The following is a 24,091-nucleotide window of genomic DNA, read 5'->3' as shown; positions in this document are numbered from 1 at the left end:
ATCACTAATTGTAAATAATGAAAAGCATCACAACCTTTCAATTATTCAGCTTTATGTCCTGGTTTTGGTTGACAGGAATGTAGTGATGACAAAATATTGTAAGTTCTTCTGATGCACAAATGCCAAGGCATCTGTACTGCAAGCTGAGTAGCTGTGTCTTATTAGATTTCCACAAACACAGTACACCTACGCACAACCTAAGTGGATTAAATATGACGGATGATGACATTTGGAGAAAAGGCTCTTTCAGATTACTCAAATCTAATCTGGAACTCTAAATCAGGACTAATCAGTTGCTTTTCAAAGAAGCTTCAATCATAGGGCGAATTTCTGGCTTGCAAACTGGGTTTCTCACAAGAAAAGCTGTTCTTTCATAACGCATCATTTTCAGGTTTTTTTTTTGTTTTGTTTTTTTATTCTGAGGAGTGTCTGCATTTGAGTACAGCTGCTTTTTATGTGCCTGTTTTGCCATAGAAACCATGAAAAACTTGTCAGGTGTATTTGCTGGACTTCAATTGCTGTAAAAGAGCATTGTAATGTGTAATTTATAAGCAATACATGGAGATAAATTGAGTCTAATGAAAACTTTCCCTGTGACATCACAGAGCCAGAGTGTAACATTAATTCAATTCAATTAACCCCTTAAGGACCAATAAAAATGCACTATAGCCATTTCAGATTAGAGGCTCATCAAAGACATTAGTGACACCAATAAAACTTTGCTATAGGAAGACAATGATCCAGTCCAGTAGTGTGCTAGAGATCGCAGCCCCACTTTGATTAATCTTGTTAATTACTAGCCTTAGGGTTTCAACAACTGCTAGCCGTCTTTCCCCCATACTCTGCCAAAAAGAGAAAAGGCTTGTGTGCCATCAGATTCTTTGTAATTACAAAAGTCTCATGCTGTGGGACTGACTCTCCCACAGCCCTGGATTTACAGTAGGAAACACGCTGGACTAAAGTCAATTCTAACATTACTGTGGTGACTATATGTACATTATTCAGCAGGGGAGGAAGGAGGCTCTGTGGATTTGCAGAGCAGCATGTGCCTACGCTTGAACTTGTACTAATGAGTCCCTGCAGTCACCTCAGTCGCGCCCTCATCCTCTTTCTATCTCCCAGTTAATTCAGCTGTCGCCTTGTTTAACCACAAGATGACCCTCCTCCTCCCCTCCTCCCCTACGCTCCAGTAACAGCCAGCTGCTGCCAGCTGGGGACGCACAAATTGTTCTGGCTACCTTAACTCACACATGACCCATTTCTCAATGCCCATGTACTTGTTTTATCAGTCTTCAGTCAGTAAGCCTTATAGCTGGCAAACAGGGGCAAATGCATGCATGGTATAGCAGTACATTGAGCTCATTCCAGGTCTGCTTTGCAAACACATTCACTCAAAAATTAGGCCAACAAGGCTTTGAGGGCCATTTCTCTGTAAAATGACTACACTTTGCTTAAGCCAGTAGATCCATTTGACCTATGTCTAATGTGAACCAATTAAGGTCTTTACATCAGCGCACACTAACGTGAAGCCGAATATCTTTTAATACCAGTTAAATACATGTCCCTGTAGCTATAATACACCTACACATGCTATCATGGTGTGCTGTGTGATTATATGGTGATATAAAGCCTGCTCCGGAGTCCCACTGAATGTATTGAGTGAGGTATCTAATGGGCATGGGAACTAATTCCAGGGCAAAGGGGATTAAAGGCTAGAGAAGAGAGAGCAGCAGAAGGGTGGCACTCACTGGCAGCAGAGGGTACAGAGGGCGGAAAAATAGAAATGAAATATAAATGCACAGAATCCTTGTCTTCTGAATCCTATTTTGTGAAATAGTATTAAAGATGGTATTTTGTTTAATCCTGGCAGTTATTTTTTTTTTCAACTGAGAATAAAATTAAACATGAAGTGCTTCACACAAAAAATGAAAGAGAAGCGCTGTAAAAAAAAAATATTGCTGCACAGTAAAACAAGCATTTGGTCAAAATTTAGTATTTAATCTGTTCAAAGCCTTTACTGTACTGTATGTATTACTGTTCCCGATAAACGCTGAGCAACATTTGTGCACTATCCTTTGATCACACTGTAGTGATATAGTGATGCTTTCCAGACTAATACCTATGCTGCTGTGTATACCGTAAAATTAATCAAATAAGGACCAAAAATACTAGGTACCATTCACACCTGCACCGTGCTCAAGAGCTCTGAGCCATTTTCCAAAAACATAGTTGATACAAAACTAACTTTGTGGGTCACTGGGTGGGCTAATCTAGGAAACCTTATGCCAGTTTCATTCTATTAGCCTATTATCCCACATTGTGTTATTCAGCCCTTATCACCACATAAACCATTATGTAGTTTTTGGACTGTCCTGAACCTACTGGTTGTACTAGCCAGTTTTGGTCACAACAAATGTCTCTAGACTGAGCAGACCGTTTCTCTGTTTCAGAAAATATCAAAGTGAAAATCAATTATGAAAGACAGTAAGATGTAAGAGGCAGCAGAGCATTATGACTGTGTGAGAGCCTGTCTCTTTCTCTTCATTTGAAGTACTTGATATTCTTGGTATATCTGATGTTAGTGCTCTGCTTTATCATGGTATTCACTTTCAAAAAGACACCTAAGCTACTGCTTATATCACATAAAATGGACCCATTAGCTACATATAAATATCACATTCTGCTGAGAATTTACACCAACCAATGCACACAAAATGTTTGCTTTGCCATTTTTTGACCAGGGTAGATGCTACTATTGTGTTTGTTGTTGTTTTTTGTTTTGTTTGTGTGTGTGTGTGTGTGTGTGTGCGTTTTTTTGTTTGTTTCTTGTAATATTTTATGCTACTGATTTGGTGCTATCACTTAAACCAGATAACATGTCTAAACAGGTGGATTAATAATGAAAATATAACTGATTGGTTAGTTGTTATCTAACTTTTTTTTTGCTGTAGATCTGTGGCTAGCTAGCTAAGCAAATGCTAGCAATGTTATAATAATGCCTCAACGATTTAGATCTAGAGAGGAATAAACATTTTTTGGATTGGATTTTATTAGCGAGAAGAAAGTTTCCAAATATAACATAGTAATTTTCCTTTAATTCTAAAATTTATGAGTGAAAAAGAAATAATAAGTGTATATCATGCCCCTTTTGTAGTCATTGTATACCTAGCTCCTTGTAACTGGTATTAAATCTATCAAAGCCTGGCTAGCATGTTAATGCTAGCGTAACACACCAAATTTTAAATACTAGCTGTCTTGCTCCCCTATTTCCCACACAAATCTTAAAAGGGTAATATTAAAAATATTATTAGAGTCTAAACTATCTGTGATCTTAGAGGGGTGCTTATTTTAGTTGCATTAAGTTGCCCTCATGCTAGTAAAATGCTATTTTTCAAAGCACTCATTTTGACTGGAAGGCACAGATGTTACTAATAGAGTGTCTTAATATTGAATTACCAAAGTTAGCATTTTTTCCACCATTTGCTAAAATTTTACAGGTAACGTTAACAATGCTTCTGTTCTACTCAAGTGACTAAATTGTGTATTTAAATGTAAATATATTGTGATATTGTGAAATAATAGCATAACACTGCATAGCGTTTCCCTTAGCGTGACATATCGTCCATGAAAGTAACTACTTCTAACTAAGTTTAAGTGACATGATTTATCTTTCTCACCAAAATATTCCTCAGATGGAGGGTGATCCATGTCAAACAGCATCTTTTTGGTCAGGCGCTCCAGCTCATCTTCAGGGTGGGCCACAGGAGCACTGCTCTGAGGACCGGAGAAGAAACATAGTCGTGATTCACAAAGCTGTCCAAGGTAATGAAGAACACATTAGCACTGGCATTGCATTCATTTCCAACTCAATAATGCAAACCACCTGTTGTCTACAGTATGAGATACAAATGGTGCTAAAAATCAAAAGAAGCACAAGAATGTATTGCTTGACCAAATATTAAAAGCTTCACAAAAACCTGACTTCAATAAATCTAGATGAAGCACTGTCTCAAGGTCAGGCAAAACATATTCATGGTAATTAAAATGCAGTAGATGGTCTTCAGTCTGCCTTTTTCCTCTGAGATATCTGACCCTGGCTCAGGCCCCAGAGGTGTGCAGCCCAGAAGGTTGTGCATATCCTTCTGTGCAACACAAGCATTTGTAAAAAACGGTGACCCTGACTAATCCCTGTGTTTGGAAAATAAAGATAACAGAGAGAAAAAAGGAGGCAGACATTAGAAGGAAGCTACTTTTTAAAGGCTTGTACATTTGGGCAGATAGGTCAAGAGATATTTATTTAGTCATACTCTGAGCAAAAAAGAGTTTAGGTGTCAGGGTGTAATCTTAAAGATATTTTAGAAGGATGACATAACTCTGAAGATGCCACTTCCTTCTTTTCCTTGTGAGCCTGTCCTCCCTCTTATGATGCAGTCTCTGACATCTGCCTGCTGTGTGTCTGTATGGGGCTGACGTGTTGTGCCTGACATTTTCTGCCAATCATCTGCAGAGCCACAGAATATAGTTCCCCCTCTCCGTGGCTGCCTCATGGCGTAATCCCGTCACAGGTGTGTGTCCTTTTGTAGACACCCTGGAGGCATAAAGTTGACTTTTCTCATGCTGTGCAGCCGAGCTTTTTCAGAAATCAGTGACACTCGGATGACCTTCCCTAGATCTGGGGCTGGTTGGATCTTTACAGTAGATTTGATTTTCAATATTGTATCACAGGCCGAGATTTGAGCTGACCTTAGAGGTGGTCCTAATTGTGACATCTGGGAGCTGGGTGAATGTTACTTGTCAATAGTAGATTGAGTGAAAAAAATGTTTGTATACAGGATGAATTAATCTTGTCACACAACGTCTCCGATATTATTGATGACAAAATGTCTATGCATGTAGCAATTTGAATTTGTGAATCAAAGTTTCAGGTATAGGTATTCAAGATGTACTTTATGTGTGTATGTAAATAGTTGTAATTTCAACAAGGCAGTACTGATCTACTAAGGTAGAAAAGAAAGCCCAAACAGTAGGCCTCATTAACTCTAAAGGACTGACATACTGTAGTCGACGTGCAAATCTCCCTGCCCTGCTAGAGCGCTCTCTGGCGCTCAGTTTGGCCTGAGCTCTTGTATTCCTTGGCACCTAGCGCCTCCATAACCACTCGAGCACAAACGGCTAGTATCACATCATGGAGGATAAGGAAGAGATGAAAGGAATATTCAGCAGTGGCCGGATATTCCTCTATTGTCAAATCAAATGACATGAATTTAAAAAACTAATACACAAAGGTCAAGGAAGACATAGCTTACATGTGTGCAGAGGACTGACCTCTATAACATGCACAAAAGGAAGGATAATAAATCTGTACATTGTCCATATGCTGTCAGCGTCCCCATTATGCCCGTGTTGTCAGTTTGAGACAGTGAATAAGACGATTTAACAGTGTTAATCTTAGCTCCACATCAAAAGCACATTGGAGAAAGAACAAAATGCTACTATTACCAGAAACAGACTTTTGAGTTTAAGCTTCATTTATACCTTATCCACTCTTTGACACCCTGCAGCAATGCACTGCCAGAGAGTTTAAAGCACCTTGTTAGGGAGTCTTTTGTGACAGCACGGAATAATTTTTCACTTGAATAAGAGAAAGAAATTGCTTCCCTGCATGCTTTATGATTGCTTCGCTGTTCTTGTTCAGCTTTTCAGAAGCAACAATAGAAACCATACAGCAGCTATACGTGTTACGGACATGATTTTTCAGTTACGTCTGGCTCAATTCAGTAAATTGTTTGCCTATGCCCCCAGGACACTCAGCCACAGTTTCATTGAAGTCGGTGCTTAAATTCAACGGTGACTGAGTTAACAGCTGCACGATTTTTCCCAGTGTGTCGAGGTTTGTATTCTCAGGTCATCTACCAGAATGCCTATCAGTTGTAATATCCATGAAAGACATCCCGATGGACCATCAAACGCTATCCAATTGATTGATTTTCAGAGCACTGTTAAATGCCAGACCTCTTAATGTCACAAACAACAGAAACATCTGTAAGTGACCACTGTTGCATGCTACCTGATACAAAATGACAGTGAAAGGTGAGCAGACAAAGCAGAGTCTGGGAGATGATCGCTGCCACATCTATGAATAAAGCTGTGCCCACCACCCACTGTGGAATTGGCATTGTGTCAGAACTGATTAAGTGAGGAGTAGAGGGTGGAGGTGGATGGAATAGGCTCGGTACATGCTCTCACCTGATGCCCTGACAACATTGTGTCCTGCTAAGAACCAAACCTCAGGCTCTGTCTTTCCTGCTTCCACTGCAGTGATAGAGTGAACAGGAGAGACAACTGTTCTCAGGGCATCTGATCTACTCTATTCGGAGAGGTGAAACAAAGAAGTTCAACCAAACAGGAAGGTGGAGGTATTTATATATCATCACCTACTATGGGAACAAAGGGAACATACTGTACAGAACTGAAGAGAACCCATGGCAGAACATGACATAGGTTAACTCTGACCCAACAATGATGCAACATTACTTGTTACATACTAATATTATACATTCACTTGAAGAAGGCGCAAGGAGCTAAATGGTCTTTTTCTCTTGTTGCTTGAATCCAAATATACAGACAGCTGACACCCACCAGATTTTCGTTTAACCTGTCATGGATATCAGTGGCTATCTTGTGGTTCTGCAGCACAAACACCCTGCAGGACACCTTCAATTGCATTAAAGCTTCAGACTGTCCCTACTTAAGGTGTATAGGCTGAGGTGGAAAATGCAGATGTGTAATGCAGTGATGTACCTGAGCTATTCATCTTTTTTTGGCTTATACACCAATGAGATATTTTCACTCATGTGGACAGGTACTATGCCTTAGTCTGGTTTGTTCACATGGAAAGTGGAAGCTAATATTTAGCCTCAACTTAGCGTGCTAGCTTCCACTATCTGAGATAAACACAGACTTAAATAGTTTGGTGGGTTTTCAAAATGTTATTCAGCTGCAATCCACATAGTTTAATAGCATGCGTGCTAGCAATGCTGGCCCTAAAACATCAGTCAACAGCAAAAAAAGCACAGTTCTCCAAAATCATTTTATCCTGTTTTGCTGTGGTATGTTTATAGTCATATTTACTTACAAAAAGGAAGCAGACTTTGAATTTAGTTCAACTTTTGAGGAATCATGTGTTGTACCTTCATATTTAGGCCAGTACTTTTGTGCACAGTTCAAAAGTAGCATGCAAAAACAATGAGATTGAGAACCACTGCATAAACAGCACAAACCGCTGAGCTGAAAGTGATAACCAGAAAGGGGAAAAGTAAAAACGCTGCACCTTAAACCAAAAGCAGTTGTCTCTCTTTTTACAATAGCTTCACATTTCCTGCACGATCAGCACAAACTGAAGAAAGACATAATCACTCACAGACGTATTTATCCACAGATTAAATGATGATGGACTTTACAATACAAAATGCTCTTTAGTGTCAATGGAGCTACAGCTTTAACTCAGGGGTTTAGAAGAGAAGCTTTAGTCAGCTCACAATCTGACATCCTGGCTTTTTGTCTACCTAAATCACAATAGTATTATCTGGAATGGACACAGAGACTCTAAAGGGAAATGGCTTAATTAAAATAATAGTAATAATAAGCACGACAACAGCAAATGGACCATTGCATTAGTTCAGGTTCATAAGGGATTGGATTTTTTTGGATGGATTGGATTGGAACATCTAAAAAAAGCATTTGTTGCTGCGACACTAAACGAGTGATTATAGCAGCTTAGGCGACTCCGTTTTAACAAAACAATGGAAGGATTGCTGGATCAGTCACACTATCCTTTCAGGCACTTAGTGTGTGTTTGCATGTGTGTTAGTGGGTATTTTGAGGAGAGGGAGCTTCAATGTGTTGTGGTTTCAACACTTAAAGACACATCTAAAAAAAAGAAAAGTATATTAAGAACTGTCAATTTACAGTAGATGGCTTTATTTGATTCCATAATGCAGAAACCCATTTACTCAACTGGCTTTTTAAGCCAGACATCATTTGTGTCAAGGTGATCCAGCAGTGCTCTTCAGTGGAAACCTTTGAGACCACCTCATTACTTTCATTCATATGTCTGACCAGACATAATTTAGAGTTATATTCACAACAAAACAAAGAACGACTGTTTGAACAAGTGATGTCAAGATGTCACTGAGCAGTGTAAGGACGCAGTTGATATCACGCTTCAAATAAAAAAGGTTTGGACAAAAATAATATTTGTGGGAAAGTTGCTTTGTCATTTTTCTGGCAGCTACATGTTTAATTTAAGGATGTGTTAAGTGTGTGAGAGCAATTGCGTTATTAGTGGCTTTATGTAATCCAGCTGATGAATTTGCTGCTTGTGATGTTAAACAGGTTATGAGTAATCTGAAATCCATTACACTTTGAGAGGAACCATCGCAGTGCTGCAAATTAAGCTCAAGGCCACCTTCTGAGGAGGCACAGATAAAGTATACATTCTCTCCAAACAAAATAGGTCATGCTGTTTCAGCTCCAATTAAATGCTGAGAAAATAGAAAAAAAACTAACAAACAAACAAAACTGTTAACTGAAAAGCAGCTGTGAACGGAGCAGCCACCGATAATTAAAAATTAACCAATTCCATTATTGACATTTTCCACAGCCATCGAAATCTCTTGGTGTTAACTGAATTCCTACAACGCAGTGAATTTCAGAGTGTTCACAGACATGTAATGTATGTAGAGGGACCTTTCAACGTTTGGAAGATTGTGCGTGTGTAAAAACTAGGTCATCTGTTCGGAACTGACACATCCCCCTGCAAACAGAAATTTGAAAATCTGACAGTGTAGAGAGGGGCGCCACAAGCTATCTGAAAAGAAAAGAAAAAAAAAACAAAAAAACAACAACAAATGACTGCACAAATTGTTGGGACGGAGATAAAACTTATTTGGCATCTCTTTGTATACCATTACAATCCTGTGAATGTAGCAAACACCATATTACACAGGATGCGGGTTTCCCTGGTTTGGGTGAGAGCTCCCCTCCTGTGGTAGCACAGAACTATATTTAAACAAATGCGGTGGACATAATGAAGATTCAGCAGGTTATATCTTCAAATCGATGCACTAGCAACCTGCACTTCCCTTTTGTAATACACAGTGTTGTCTTCTGCTGTGTAATTTTGCCTCCTAAGCAAACCATTATATATCCTTCTCCTTTCCACCTAAACAGTTACATGGTTTTTCTGAATGACACCCTGAAAGATATCTGTGGACCAAACACTACCACTAAATTACTGGACCTGACAATACACAGAGCCTGCTCCACTCCGGGATGCTTCCTTGATGAGAAAAAATGTTTAGAAAGTGCACACGTCTCATAGATTCTCAGCCAGTTCTTCTGTGGACAGAAGAGGATGTTGAGAGAGGAAGAGAGGAAGCCAGTTTCAGCGACGCTCCAAAAACAGAGAAAACTTGTTTATGTGCACAGACGTGTTGACACTGACAGGGGGCCATGTCCAGGCGGAGCCAGCAGGGGCCACTGTTTGTGCAGGTGGTTCTGGTTGTCTGTTTTCTGAACCAAGACTGCTCTAGACATTTATATGGATTGTACTTAGTGGGATCAATATGTTAGACCAGTCAAACTGTGTCACTAACTGTGCTGTCATATTAACCAAATAAGTTAATAAATGTGAACTATTTACTACTGTAACTCTGTTTACACTCGCTAACATCAGGTCAACAGTATATCTTGTTCAATATATATGGAACATAGGCAAAATGCAGCTACTGCACGAATATATTTGTTGCTGTCATGTGACTTGGAGTTAATAGGAAGAGATCATCCAGCTGTCACCAAGCACGCCTCAGCATTATTAACTCATCATTAATCAGACTTTAAGCTGCAGAGTATTGTCAGTGTTGCAGGGCACATCTGCATCCCTTCACTACAGCCCAGTGAGGAAAGGCTGAAAACAAGAAAATAAACAAAGTGCTCAGACATCTTGGATAGCCAGTGCTCGCTGGACTGCAATGACATGTATCGATCCAGCCAGTTATTTACCAGTCACGCTGTTCATCTCAGAGGGGGCCACAGGAGAACAGAGTGGCAGGGCCTATTATTTATGAGCAGTTATGTGACAAGCACTTCTGATCTACTGAGGGTTAGCACTGACCGATTGAAACTGGCCAATCAACGACTAGCAGAAAAAGAATTTGGATGACAGGAAAGCAAGAAAAGTGACCCCCCCACTACAAAAAAATTCATATTGAATCCATTCATTTCATTTTTGTACATAATAAGGGGTTTAGCACTACACATCAAAGGTCTCTGTTTGCATTTTTTTTTTTCTTTCTTAGTTTTATTTTACAATATGCCATAATTGCATCTCAGTGTGGTACATTTGCATAAGGGATTGACTGGAAAAAAGATCCATATTTCTCTGGAATTCTTATCAAAGTCTTTTCCCATTTCTCAGGAAAATACCAGTGGGAACCTGCTATTGTGATGTGTATGTGTTTGCAGTCAAGCTGTTGGTTGGTTGATTAATCTGTTTATACAGTACAGTACCTCAGACAGCTATAACTTCACAATAGCACTAAGATACACTCCTGAAACTGACAAATATAACATATCTGATAAGCAGAGGGACATACTGAAATTCAAATATGCATAAGGTCATGATGATTTGCTTGGATTTCTATGTTTATAATTAACTTTTAGATGTGAAATGAGAGAAAAAGTGAAGAATTAAGGAAGTAAGACTTTTAAAATTAGAAACATCAAACTGTGTTATAAACCATCTATTTCAGGCAGTATCAGAATATCAGACAATATCTGTCCATTAACTTGAGACTGCAATAGTCTATTACACATGGTATACAATATAACTCTTAACAAATTGTTTTGCCATTTATACATTTTTCACAAAGTCAGAAATCTATGGCCAAGTTTTTACTTAACATTGGTTAAGAGGCAGAGATGTTACAGACATTACAGAATTTACAGTGGCTCTGTTAGTTCAATTAGTCATCCCTACTAGTAAGTCGTCATAAACACTGCCACCATTAATTCAGAACATTCATTGACAGGTGATAGTTTAGCTACAGCTTTCTCAACTTAAAACATGCCCTCTTTAACTCGGCTAAGCAGTCCCCGCTCCTGTACCAGTGCAAAGTGCAAAAATAGTTGGAAATTTCAGAAAGCCAGTGGTTAATACATGATATTAAAGGTGCCTTATGAACCTTTCTTACCTTTCTATACAAACAAATGTATGTTTACATTCTGTATTTCTCTAAATGAATTACCACACTCATTTTGGCTCATTATGACTACCATATTCAGCAAACATTGGAAAATGTGTTTGAATTGGGTTCATCAGAGCATTGCTCCATAGCACCGATCAATAACACACACAGGGTATTTTACAGCCATATTTCCTATGTCGAACAGTAAAAATGGTAGGTTCTTCAGTTCACTGCATGAGTTTATCATTAATGCTAATGAATAATTTAAAATCTCAATTAATATATAATTCTGTGATTATTTTATGAGTTTACATAATGGTTTTACAATAAAAAAACCCACGATAAAAAAGGCCATAATTCTCATACCCATGTGACACTTTTGAATATCCCAATAACCAATACACACTGGTCTTGATAAATACTGTCTGTCAATAGCACCACTATAGTAACATCATTTCTATATCTCCATATTTGTAGAGGTCTATCACAAAACATTCAGAGCTCTGACTATCAATCACTTAAACATTAAAAATTAAAGTGTCCATATTTTTCAGTAGTACTAATGCTTCTGTTATCCTTAATGGGCCAAATTCCTTTTTGTTGTTGCTTGTGGCTATATTTGCGTTTAAGATTTGTTACAGCTCATGCATGGAAGCAGCTACTGGAAGGAAGCTTTTTGATGTGTTGGCATGAAAGTGAAACATAAGGAGATCCACATTCATACACTGACCTCAAGGATCAGGTCTAGTAGAGTGACCTTTAGTCTACGAAGCATTCAGTAACAAGATGCTGCATGGACCACCACCAAACACCATGTTCTCCCACAACATGTTTGTAGACACAGCAGTAATTATAGATGCTAGCCTGTATGTGTGCAATTCTAGAGAAAGCCAACTGATCCCTGTCACATAATGTGATCAGCATTAACAGCGTAATGACTTCTGATGCACACCAGACAAGAATGTGTGCTGCATCTTTACAAGGTTTAGTCAGTGGATATTGGCCAATAGAGTTAATATTCCAAACTGACATGAGGAAAGAGGGGGAGGGGATATAAATGCCTCATGTGACTTTCTTTGTACTAAATGACACTGTTTCTACACAGACTCCTATATTTATACACTCCACATTATCTTTTTGTGGCTGGCATTGGGTGGGTCTTACAATGTTCTATCTGTGGTGTAAACATATAATGAAACATTGCATGAGTTAAGTTACAAACTGCATTTAAAAAATGCAGGCTCTTGTCTCCGATACCTCTCCCATTACAGATTCTGTAACAGCCCCCTACCCCGAAAATTTCCTCCCAACTCACTATTGATATTTTGAAACCTTGTAAGGGTCACAGGCTGGTTTCAAATCAAAAACATCATCCTACCTAATGTCTGCCACAGCAACAAGTGAAGGACATATCTGTTATCTTTATGTGTATAGAAAACAGTGTCTTTGTGTGTGTGTGTTTGTTTGTATGGTTATCATTGTGAGGACTAGCATTAATTTTTAACCTAATTTAATAAGAAGGGTTAAGGGAGCAATTTCAGGTTTAAGACTAGGTTTTAGGGTTTTGGTTTTGGATAGGGCTAGGGGGAAGATTAGGGTGAGGCAGGTAGTTGTGATGGTTAAGGTAAGGGTAACGCATTACACGTAATATATTCACTATCACTGTACAGACATGCTGCCTTTGCCAAAGCTAGTGGTGAAAATGTATGAGAATGAATCATCATGAACAAAGCTCAAAGCACCTGTTATTGGTGCTTATATCTATAATCTTGCTTTCTTGAACAGTAGGAGAACAAACAAGAAAATTGTTGAAAGGGCAGAGTTGCCTACAGGTGTAATTGAAGTATTCATACTTAGATGTGAGTGGGTGCACTTTTTCAAAATCATGACTCATTTTATTTTTAATTGTGCTGGAAAGACAATTTCACTGTCTGAGAAACATGCATGGAATATGTTCTAATTATATTTTCAGGCTCATTACGTGCACCTTTCACCCAAACACACACTCACACTCTCACTCTCACTCTCACACACATACACACACACACACACACACACGTACACACACACAAATCCACACAGTTTTATTATAGTGGTGTCTTTTTTCTGAAAGCTTCACTGTACATTAATTGCTACACAGAAACTTAACACAGAAATAGAAATAGTGATTTTGTCCTTTAAACACTATAACATTTAAATAGCAAATAAACAAATACGTTGAAATGCTTTCGCAAAAATAGAAAGTAGCTTTAAGGAATTCTTAAAAATCATTTGTTTCTTTTTCATGTAGCCAGAGGGAAATTCTGTCGATGTTCAATGGTGCAATTTGCAAAGACAAGCACACTAAATATGTGGAAGAGCTATCAGTGTAATGTTGTAATAGAGCTGTGAAAAAGATAAAAATAATGCAGATCATGGGGTCAAAACAGCATAACTAATAAACTCTTTTCATGAGGTCTGTCAATATAGACTGTGAAAAATATTCAACCACCTCCTGATTTCTTTTTCTTTTCGTGTGCATCTCATAATAAATTGTTTAAATAGAATCAATTTTGCAGCACTGCATGATTTGGAACAAGCATTTGTGTGTTGTGTAAAACAAAGTGCAATTTGTTTAATTTCATCTATGCACAGAGGAAAGGTCACAGGACTGCAGGTAAGATGTCTTATCAGTAGCACTGAGAAGCCCTGTCATCTTGTTAAAGCCCTGGGCTCTCACTTTGTAGTAACATGGTAATCCTGCATGAAGAGAAGAATCCTTTATGGTAATCTCTAGCAGATGATGACCCTGCACTCAGTCAGCTTGTTTTTTTTACGAACTATATTAGGATAGTAGTATACTATAGTAGTATAGTGACATAGTTCTTCAGTTGGGGGAGCTAGGGTTAGTCATCTAAGGACAAGACATACCACAGCAATTGCTTACCTGATTGTCTTTCTACTACTCCTTTACATGAACAAAAATCTCAGTGCATTAATACATGGATGGTTTTACATAACTCATCTAAGGTACTTTCTCAAGGTTATAGTCCAAAAAACATTTTCTTTTGCTTTTGTGGAGTCCACCAGGGTTCTATTCTAAGCCTAATTCCATTCCCTATTTACCTTTAGGGCATATCCAGTTATTTACAGTAACAGTAATATATTACATGACATAAGTTATATGCAACCATATGCCCCAATTTAGTCTGGTACTACTTAGTAATTAATCCTTTGCCTTGTTGATGCACTTGAATGAATCCAACTCACAGTCATTCAAGGGCAGTAATTTAAATTTCTGTAATTTATCCATTCTATCCATTTAAAATCCTACTGTATGCTTTTAAGGCTATTCACAATCTCGCCCCCCCCATATCTGTCCGATCTCCTCCACATTGCCACCTTCTCTCGCTCACACAGATCTTCCTCCGCCATCCACCTCAATGTCCCTCCTGCCTGTCTTAGCACCATGGGGAGCAGAGCTTTCAGCCGTTCTGCCCCTACTCTTTGGAATTCATTACCACAGGACATCCGTAACATCTCTTCCTGTCTTCAAATCCAAACTCAAAACCTACCTGTTTAAGATCGCCTACTCACTGTAATCTGCATTTGTGCTCGTATAGTCTATTTTGTTTTGTGTTGATTTATTGTTGATTGTACAGTGTCCTTGAGTGTTCTGAAAGGCGCTTTAAATAAAACGTATTATTATTATTATTCTGGTCCCAGTATTTTCATTATCAATAGTTTCTAGTTTTTTTACTCTTAGCATGCTACAGACTGGTTTCATTAAATGTAGTTGTTTTTTTGTTTTTTATTTGTTTTTTTATTATTTATAACTATATTATATTTTTGGACTATTTAAGCACCAACTATCATTTTTTCAGAAAAGTGGTAGAAAAATAACAGAATCGTGTCAATTTTTCTATTTTTTGCCACAGGTGATTCTTCATGTGTTTTTTAATGCAAAGCAATAATTGGTGTTAATAATGCATCTAGGTGGCAATAGTAAGCAAAAATAAATGACTGGTACTTGAACACCAACAATTTAAGTATAAATGCCAGTATAATTGTTCGAGATATGTCATTTTTACATTATTCGTGTAAAAAGAAATGCAAAGAAAGCTGGTGTCAGCTGCATTCTTTGTAGACCTGCTTTTAGTTATAGATTTGCAAAACCAGTTTTTGATGATTAAGGGTTCATGCCAGGTCATAAATATAAGCCTACTTTGGACACATTCTGGTGGCACAATATGCAAATGTGCCTCTGGAGGTCAAAAAGCAAAGTGGCCAGGACTGCAAGACAGAGCAATGTCAGATATTTAAATGTTTGACGTTGAATGTTTGACAGCTGAAAATATCGTTGACCTTCGAGGGGCCTTTAACTAGCTGCAGGGATGGAGCAGTTCAAAATAATCCTCCTCTGTCAAACGTCACTCAAGCTCAGCAATAACACAAGTCATCATGCAGCTTAGCGTTCCTCCAATTTCGGGAAAGGCGGAGAGACTCGTGGAAATTGGTATGTTAACCGGCAGCCATGAAATCTGTTGATTTTTTGCACTACAATAGAGATCAAACGCTGGTGGATTTGGGTAATTAAGTGTCCTTGAAGCCTGTTGATGTGAGAAGCTGTTCTTACACCTTCACTTTACGTGTGAGTAAGGGCACTTTGGTGGATTAGGTTCTGGGTGGCAGAGGGTTCAGGGAGCAGAGGAGGCAAGCTAATCAGAACAAGTCTAGATCATAGAATATCATCCAAGGAGTTCAACTTGGACTTCTAATGACACTGACCTTCTATGAATACACTCAATTATGTGAAATTATCTCTTTAATAAAGTCTTCAATCAAAGTCACAGACCCCCTAATGAGAAAGTCTGGGTATTACATAAAATCACGATTAACTCTAAGTCACTGGAGATAATGTTTGATTATTATGACAAATATATAAATAGTTCCTTTAATTGACTATGTTTTGGTTTACGTAAACAACAGATTAAAAGAGGCACAGCCCTCTCCCTTTAAGTAATCTTAACACTATTTGTAAAAGGTTATGAACATGTCACAACATTTGGGTCAAGGATAGTGATTATCATAAAGGCAGAGTTGTCAGAGTTTTTTTCATTCTAATCTGTCTCTAATAATGTGGCTGGTCTGTTTTGGCATTAAAGATCTGCTATATTGGACACAAACCAAAAAACAGATTTTAACTATAGTTTGGATGAAAATCTTTCTAAATCGTTTTTTTTTTGTTTTTTGTTTTTTTTTTGAGGGGGTGCGTGCGTGTGTGTGTGTGTGTGTGTGTGGGAGGGGTTGTGTCAAACATTATGTGACACCCCAGTCATTTACAGCACATTCTTTGGATAAATGTGTGAATATAGCATAATATTTTTCAAAGCATTCAAATGAAGCACAGAGGAAGAGGACACAGAGACCATTTTCACGGCACTGCAGTGCACTATATCCTTGGGAAAGAGACAAATATAAATATATAGTCTCCACGTGGTATCTGTAAAATTAGTGATTTGCTTTTATCTAAAATCAAAGAGATGCTTACAAACGTATTAAATGCCACCTTTTGTTTTTTAACAATGCATCATACTGGGACCAAAGCAAGCTTTTCAAGCAAAATGTAGACTTTTGTTTTGAACAAATATAATTAGACTTATTTTTAAGATGTGTGCTGCAATGTTGAAGCTAATTTGTATTTAGTAAAGTGCAGTCCTTGATGAGCTATTCCCAGAGGCTGGAAGGCCCAGTTTGTATTGTGAACTAGCATAAAATCCTTGAATTAAAGAAAACACAAGGGCCTTGTACTTTCCAGAGATTGTCGACGGAGATTAGTATAGATGTCTCTGTGGCATATATTACTCTATTCTAAGGGGCGACTATTGTGTAAATCTTGTGAATCAGTCGTGTAAACTTCTATAAAAAGTTGACGAGTGCTAGATCCAATGTCTTGCAATGCTTTTGAAGGGTTGACGCCAAGCTTATGGCTATATTAAATACTAAATACTATTATTATTACATTTCTTTTGTAGTATATATTTCTTTGTGGTATTAAATTATGCTAACAAACACCTGTTTATATAATAAACATTGTAATAATATTAATTATTTTATTAGCCAATAGCAGACTTTTTTATATAAAATTATTTGTATTCATTTAAACTGGATTCTTGATTTTAGAGATAAGCAGACAAAAGACGGCTTCAAGTTTCTAATGACTAACCAGCTAACTAGACTAACCAACTGTAAGTTAACATTAGCTCCATTAACTGGTTGACAATACTGTCTCTAGCAGAGGGTTTTGGGATACAGTACATACTAACCATCCACTTTGGAAAATGCAAGCAACATTCTTGGCTAACATCAGTGCCTTTCAGAAATGCACTCCCTTCTATTATTATAACAACATCTGAACAATGTAAAAGGCTTTATGTCTGACTCTGGACACTTTTACTGTACACATATAAAAGTCCCAACCTTAGTGTTACAAGGTTGGACCTATTAAAATTTACACATAACTTTTAACATGCCACAACGCCAAACTACATGCAAACGTTCTGAGGTAGAGCATTGTTACATATAGTAGACCTGCAAATTGCAACAGTCTTGGTAGTGATACTTTAAAAGCTGCAATGTAATCGCTCTAACCCTGCACCTGTAGATAAATAATTTTTAGCTCCTTGGCAATGGGTGAATTGATCAAATGTTCAATGCAACCTACATTTGAGAAGATAAACAGAAACACACACTCTCATTAAGTTATTAGCTTAGATTAACAAAGCACAGAGTTGTATACATACACAATATAGTGAATATATATTTTACAGTGGAAAGATGCTTTTCAGACCACTTGTTATTATCACCTGTCACCTCCAACAAATGAGAGTTACAACCTCAAAGGAGGGTATACAGTACCTTAATGTAAAATGCAAGTCGCTGAGCCAAGTAAATGCGTTTAAAAAGGTTTGAGACATGTTGAGGTAAAACAATGACTTGATTTTAGTCATGTTTATACTGAAAAATCATATACAGTACGAACAATTACTACTAATTACTACTCAATCTATGTTCAAACTCATAACTGTGGTCAAAGACTTTGGTTAATGTCAAAGAATTTCAGTGAGAAATTATACAAAATTCTTCCATTGATGTCTGCTCTTGCGGACTGAGATATGGAGAGAAGTTTAATTACTCTATGTCCTATAGAGTTTTAAAGTAGAACTCATACACTTTTGAAAAAAATAGTTGAGGTGGTTCAAGCACCCAATCAGGACGTTTCATAAACTCTTCCCAGTGGAAGTATTCCAGGGAAGTGAGAGGAAGCCCCAGGGCAAACCTACAACACACTGGAGGGATTACATATCCCATTTGGACTGGGAATACTCTGGGATTCTCAAGAAGGAGCCAGGAAATGTGGCTAGGGAAATGCATGTCTGGGCTACTCTTCTCAGCCTGGGTGCCACAAACTCAAGAAGACAAAGAAATGTGAAGTGCCAGAAAGTTACTAAAAGGAAAAATAAATGTAAAAGTGGATGGATAAATAGACTAATTTACTGTTGCCTCAGCCATGACTACTGTGTGTGTGCAATGGTAATGGGCTAGTTTCCAGTTTCAAAGTATACTGATGTTTGAAAAAGTCATGTTTTCAAAACTTTTACGTTTTTTCATTATACCATTCATGCGGTATTGTCTGTTTTTTATGACCACCCACTCTGCAGTTGGTGTGAGCAGCCAGTCAGCATCTCATACTGGCCCATGCCTAGTTGATTAAAAAACAGCAATAAGCTGGGAAAATGGCTTTGTTAGTTCTTTAGATCTTCTCCACTGTCAGACAAAACTATGCCTGTGTTTCAACCATGACTTCAATATGTCATGGTTAAAACATAACTATTGGTTTTACAAATGTAAAAATGTGTTTACCTTTTGTGGAACAGTTGATCCAGAAGTGTAGGGAGCCAAGCTTGGTGGTACATCTGTGATGTAGGTCTTCTTGGGGCCGGGAGGCTGGTAAGTTTGGGTGGGGCCAGGGTCAGGTCTTCTTGAGCTTAGGGTACCTGCTTGAGGTGCTCCTGGATAGTGCTGTTGTTGATATGCACCCTGAGCCATTGGGGAGAATCCAGGTTGTGGCGGTCCATAGGCAAAGTCGGGACCTTTGGGCTGGGCAGGCATGTATTGCACCTGTGCAGGGTTGCGAATGGGCTGCTGGCCAAACTGGTGAACCCCTGGTGCTTGATGCTGGGGGCCTGGCTGGGCCGACCTGACCTGGACATTAAAGGTGGGCTGGCTTGGGGTTGAGGCTGTTGCGTAGGAGGCAGGGACAGGTTGAGGTGCCATTTGGCTTTGAGGCTTGGCCACTGGGCTCACAGAGGAAGGGGGGACTGAAGAGACTCCCCCAGGAGTCTGAGGTTTGGGTGTAGACCTTTTGGTGGCGGTTAGAGGTGGCTGATTTGGAATGACCATTCGCTTGTAACCAGTAACTGGAGCATTGGGATTGGAGGCTGCTGAAGATCCAGAGTTCTAAAAAACAAAAATAGCAAAACAATTTGTAAAACTGTATGAGACATTTAAGGACAAAGCTAACATTTGATTATTAGCAAAAGAAGCACCAAGTCTGAGAGAATGTCATTCATTTAGCAGAAATTTGGCCATAAATAAATTGGCCATGATTGAACCAAATAAATGATAAATTAAAACTTTAACTTGTCTGTGAAGCTACACGAAAAGTTATTAAAGTTTGTCCTCTGGAGACCACAAGTGTACCCACTGACTAGCTGTTGAGATATTCTATTCAGTAAGTGGTAGATTGTGATCCAGAGCAATGTTGGCTTAAATTAATTCTAACACTAATATAATGAACTTACTACCTGGATAGGTTCACTTTTGCTCAGAAGTGGAAACAACTGTTGTATTCAACAGCCATTTACTGACAGTGTGGTTTACACTTAAATGATTATCCACCCTGCCTCCCCAGAGTCAATTACAAGTCTACCTCGACAGCAGAGGCTCTACACTATCTACAACCACCCATAATCTATGGCTAATAAAGCAAGAGGGGAAGGGATAAATTGTTGGAGAGAGGATGAGGTGACAGCTGATTGGCAATGGCACATGACACTTGTGCTGACTCCAGCTGCTTGGACAGGAAAGACGCTAAATCATTGAGATTTGTGAAGCTAGTGTTCCTGGGAAGAGAGGGCTGTAGAGGACCACCACAGCTCACAGCTGAGATTCTCACCGCCTAAACAACTGTGGCATTTTGATCTAATGTCCGATGGCTACATTTGATAAGTTGGCCAAACTATAACATATAGCAGTGAACAACACCCAGAATAACAGCGTTTCACTCAGATGTCAGAGACTTCTGCCCTGAGTGTCTCTCATGTAAGTAATAATTGTTTTTCACTGCCACTACATATCGGTGTCAGACATTCAGCCAGTCTAAAAAGGGTCTATCATTAACCTTGGACGGCCTTATTAGGTTATTGCCTGAAGCCAAAAATCGGAGTCAATTACTAAATTTGCAGCACTAAGGGAACAATAATGAAAACTTGCAGTCTTCAGAACCTTTACAACTCAGTTTGATGAGATGTCTTCAAATTAGGGCAGAGCAACAACTCAATCGATTTCCCTTAAAAGTTTATCAAAGCCTACTGCGTAGAAATGTCACAAACAACTGTTTTCATCTGTGCTACACTGCCTTTGAATTCTTAAACTGAATTAAAAGCACTTATGTTTTATTTCTATGGGGGGAAAAATGTGTAGGTTCTGAGATAATAAAATTTCCAAATTTTGGTAAGAGAGGTTTGCGCATCAACTTTGTCTTAATCCCATCTAATCTAAGTCAGAGGGAAGCCCCTAAGGAACCATTAAAAGCTCCAGAAAATATTTTCTGCGTTCACTCTGATTTCTGTTTCAGTGATTAGTGCTGATGTTTTTTTCTTCCAAGTGCGTCTGTCTGCATGTGTATGGAAAAGAAAAAAAAAACCTCCACTATGCCCTTTAGGAAGTGAAATTACTTAATTTAAATGTTTCATGGCTTTTAAATACTCTAGATTATTAATTTATCTTTAAGGCCTTAGAACCTACAGTAACATTTAGTTAGCAGAGGACTGGAAATGCAAATTGGTCCCCTCAAAATAATTACACTGTCATGGTACATTTTCCACAAATGACATTAAGAGAATGGATTCACTCCTTTCTGAGGGCGATGAAACTAATCAAATGCATACGATCTGAAACCAAACGCCCGTGTAGGGGAAAAGATTTTCATATTAACTAAACCATTTTTTTGTCGCTGTACATCTTTGACCTGCCAATATTAATGAGGGTGTTGAGATATTACCATGAACACGAAGCAAAGACATGAATATGTAGTGTTTGTACGGTAGTGGTATCAGTATTTACTGGTAATGTTAGTTTCTGGTTGTTAGTTTCTTGGAGAAAAACCTACAGGTTGTTTGTTAAGATTGAGACGACGCTTCCTGTGCTCTTGCTGTGCGGCTTCCAGTGGCCACACTAATGACTGTTCAAACGTAGTATGGTTTCTTGAGCAAATTCGGCAAATCTACCCAGGTAAGCAGTTCTATATTACAATATGATAAATGTATAGTATGCCAAAATATGCATCATCAAAAATAATCATATTTAAGGTTGATGCAATCAACCTTGTCTCCCAAGAGAGATGTTTCTCAACTGCAATCAATAATTTAACATAATTAGGATATGCTTTATTTTTTACTCAGACAATATATTTATTTCCACCAGAACATCCAATCTTGCAGTACAACATCCAGTTTTGTGACTACGTTGTCATTATTCAAAAACTGCGCTCTAAGATAGATGAATATGGCTCTATAGAGGAAAACTGTCACTTCAACCACGATCTGTCTCCATCCTTAGCAAAAAGGCTTTTCTTGCTTGAATAAAACCATGCGCAGGAGTCCGTCCTTGTCAGTCCTGTGCATTGTCATTGGGACTACTTTTAAGATGACATTGGTTTGATGCAATTACTTTTTCCTACTGCGTTGTTTTGCTATGTACAAAAAACTCTTCACACATGAAAAATATCATACGTTATGATACAATTTGACCTAAGCTAACCTAAGCAACGCAATTTTGTTAAATGATAATATGATGTAATATGATGTACGATAATATGAAATCGAATTATTAAAATTAAACACACATCCCACTAAGTCAAGTTTATTATTAATGATGAAAATGTTTTATAAAGAACAGATAAAACTAATTTATTGTCTAGCCTTTTCACTTAAGGATTATTTGTATTACCACCCTCATGAAGCACAGTTGGAAATCTAGAAATTCTACAGAGCATACAGCATCAGACTCAATGCACACTGTGTTGGTGTCTCCAACGCCCCCTCCATACACAAACACAACACAAACAGTGTTTAAAAAAGTTTTTCATAACCCCTTAAGAAAAGTTAACCCTCACTCTACACTGTAATTCAGACTGACTTTGCAAACAACTTAAGTGTGAAATTTCACAGAGACTCTCAAGAAAGCCTTTTGACACATTAAAAAAGATTAGGAGAGACTATACAAGCCTTGGGGGGCTGAGAAAAACTGTTAACTTTGCATTTCAAACCACGAGTGTGGGGGATTTTTTTAAAGCAAGCTTGGGGAAAACCCCTAAAGAGGGAGAAGTTCTGCATCTTTTCAGACTCATCTAAGACCTTGGATATTTTTCTCTCAACTTTTTCCTTCTCCTTTATTCATACAAAGCCGATACTCTTGACTGTTGGCTCTGCTGTCCATTTGCATCTGTCTATTTCAGCACTTCCACTATGACCATGGAAGAATCCCCAGTCTACACACTAATCATCCCTCCCCCTTTCAGTCATCTCGACAATAGTCACGTTTAACAATCCACAGCTTCAGTGCAGTCACGCAATAGAGGGTATCAATTCTCTTCCTAAAATAGTTCAAGATAAGGCACATTAAACATGATTAAACATTGTCTCTGTGGAAAGTGCTGAGACCTCTAGCTGTTTTCAACAATCTTTCCGTTAGCAGATAAAATGTGTTATACACATGTTGGGAACCTTTGGCTCTGCATAGCTTATATCTGCGTATCTAATTTGTGCCTTGTGCGCCTTCAACTTCTAGCTGCATGACAACCCTCGCCTTTAAACAAGCACGTTTCAGTAATGTTTCATTCAAATTTCAGTACATTTTTTGGTTTAATGGGTCACCTCGTATCACATTTCTCCTAAAATTATATGATGGTGACTGGTCGTGTTCTGTCTTTTGAGAGACTTGTAGTTTTGACTATTTAAACCACATTCTTTAAAATAAGGCTACCCATAGGTTTTTTTACTTTTGATATAGCCTACTTTTGAAATTCCCATGGGGGAATTCTTGCCATGGTTCAGTGTGGTGTCCAGGGACAGTTCAACATGTGGTCAAGTCGAACCACTTACCCTGTGGTTCATAGATGACTATTTAACCAACTGATCTATAATGCTAAAAGTAACTATGTCACCTGGCCCATGCACCATCATCACTGTCATACTTACATCAAGTTAATGCTTTGGTTTTCCCACCACTGCCTTTTTCAATGGTTTAATGGCACAAAACAAGACATTTAGTGCCACCAACTGTTTATCTCAATGTGTTCGGTTCCAAATATTCTCATAACGCGTCTTTCTGTGTTTCTCATGGAGATAATGAGGAAGTAAATCTTGTATGATGGTTACGTGGGTACAGTGCAAGTGCACAGTTGGATTTTGTATGCAGAGGATGAAAATGCATATTCATTATGATTTTTTTTTCTTTCTGATTTTCTTGGTTAAATCTGAGCTATATTTGGATGGAAACCTGATTTTTCTCAACATGTGTTT

At 38.3% G+C, this 24,091-nt stretch overlaps 1 protein-coding gene across 2 annotated transcripts in view; it reads right to left on the bottom strand.

The window, feature by feature from the left end:
• Window positions 1-24,091, bottom strand: part of lpp (LIM domain containing preferred translocation partner in lipoma) — a 124,306-nt gene that overhangs the window by 31,053 nt on the left and 69,162 nt on the right. For both annotated transcript variants that reach the window (XM_026343757.2, XM_026343765.2), the window contains 2 exons: window positions 19,149-19,745; window positions 3,678-3,774 (listed from right to left, as the gene is read on the bottom strand). In XM_026343757.2, the coding sequence (XP_026199542.1) occupies window positions 3,678-3,774; window positions 19,149-19,745 (694 nt within the window). The remainder of the gene's footprint in view (window positions 1-3,677; window positions 3,775-19,148; window positions 19,746-24,091) is intronic.

The sequence above is a fragment of the Anabas testudineus genome, chromosome 4 (assembly GCF_900324465.2).
Source record: "Anabas testudineus chromosome 4, fAnaTes1.2, whole genome shotgun sequence".
In the NCBI taxonomy this organism is placed as follows: Eukaryota; Metazoa; Chordata; class Actinopteri; order Anabantiformes; family Anabantidae; genus Anabas; species Anabas testudineus.
Note: the sequence above shows the minus strand (reverse complement) of the source record. Positions and strands in the feature narration are given on the sequence as shown.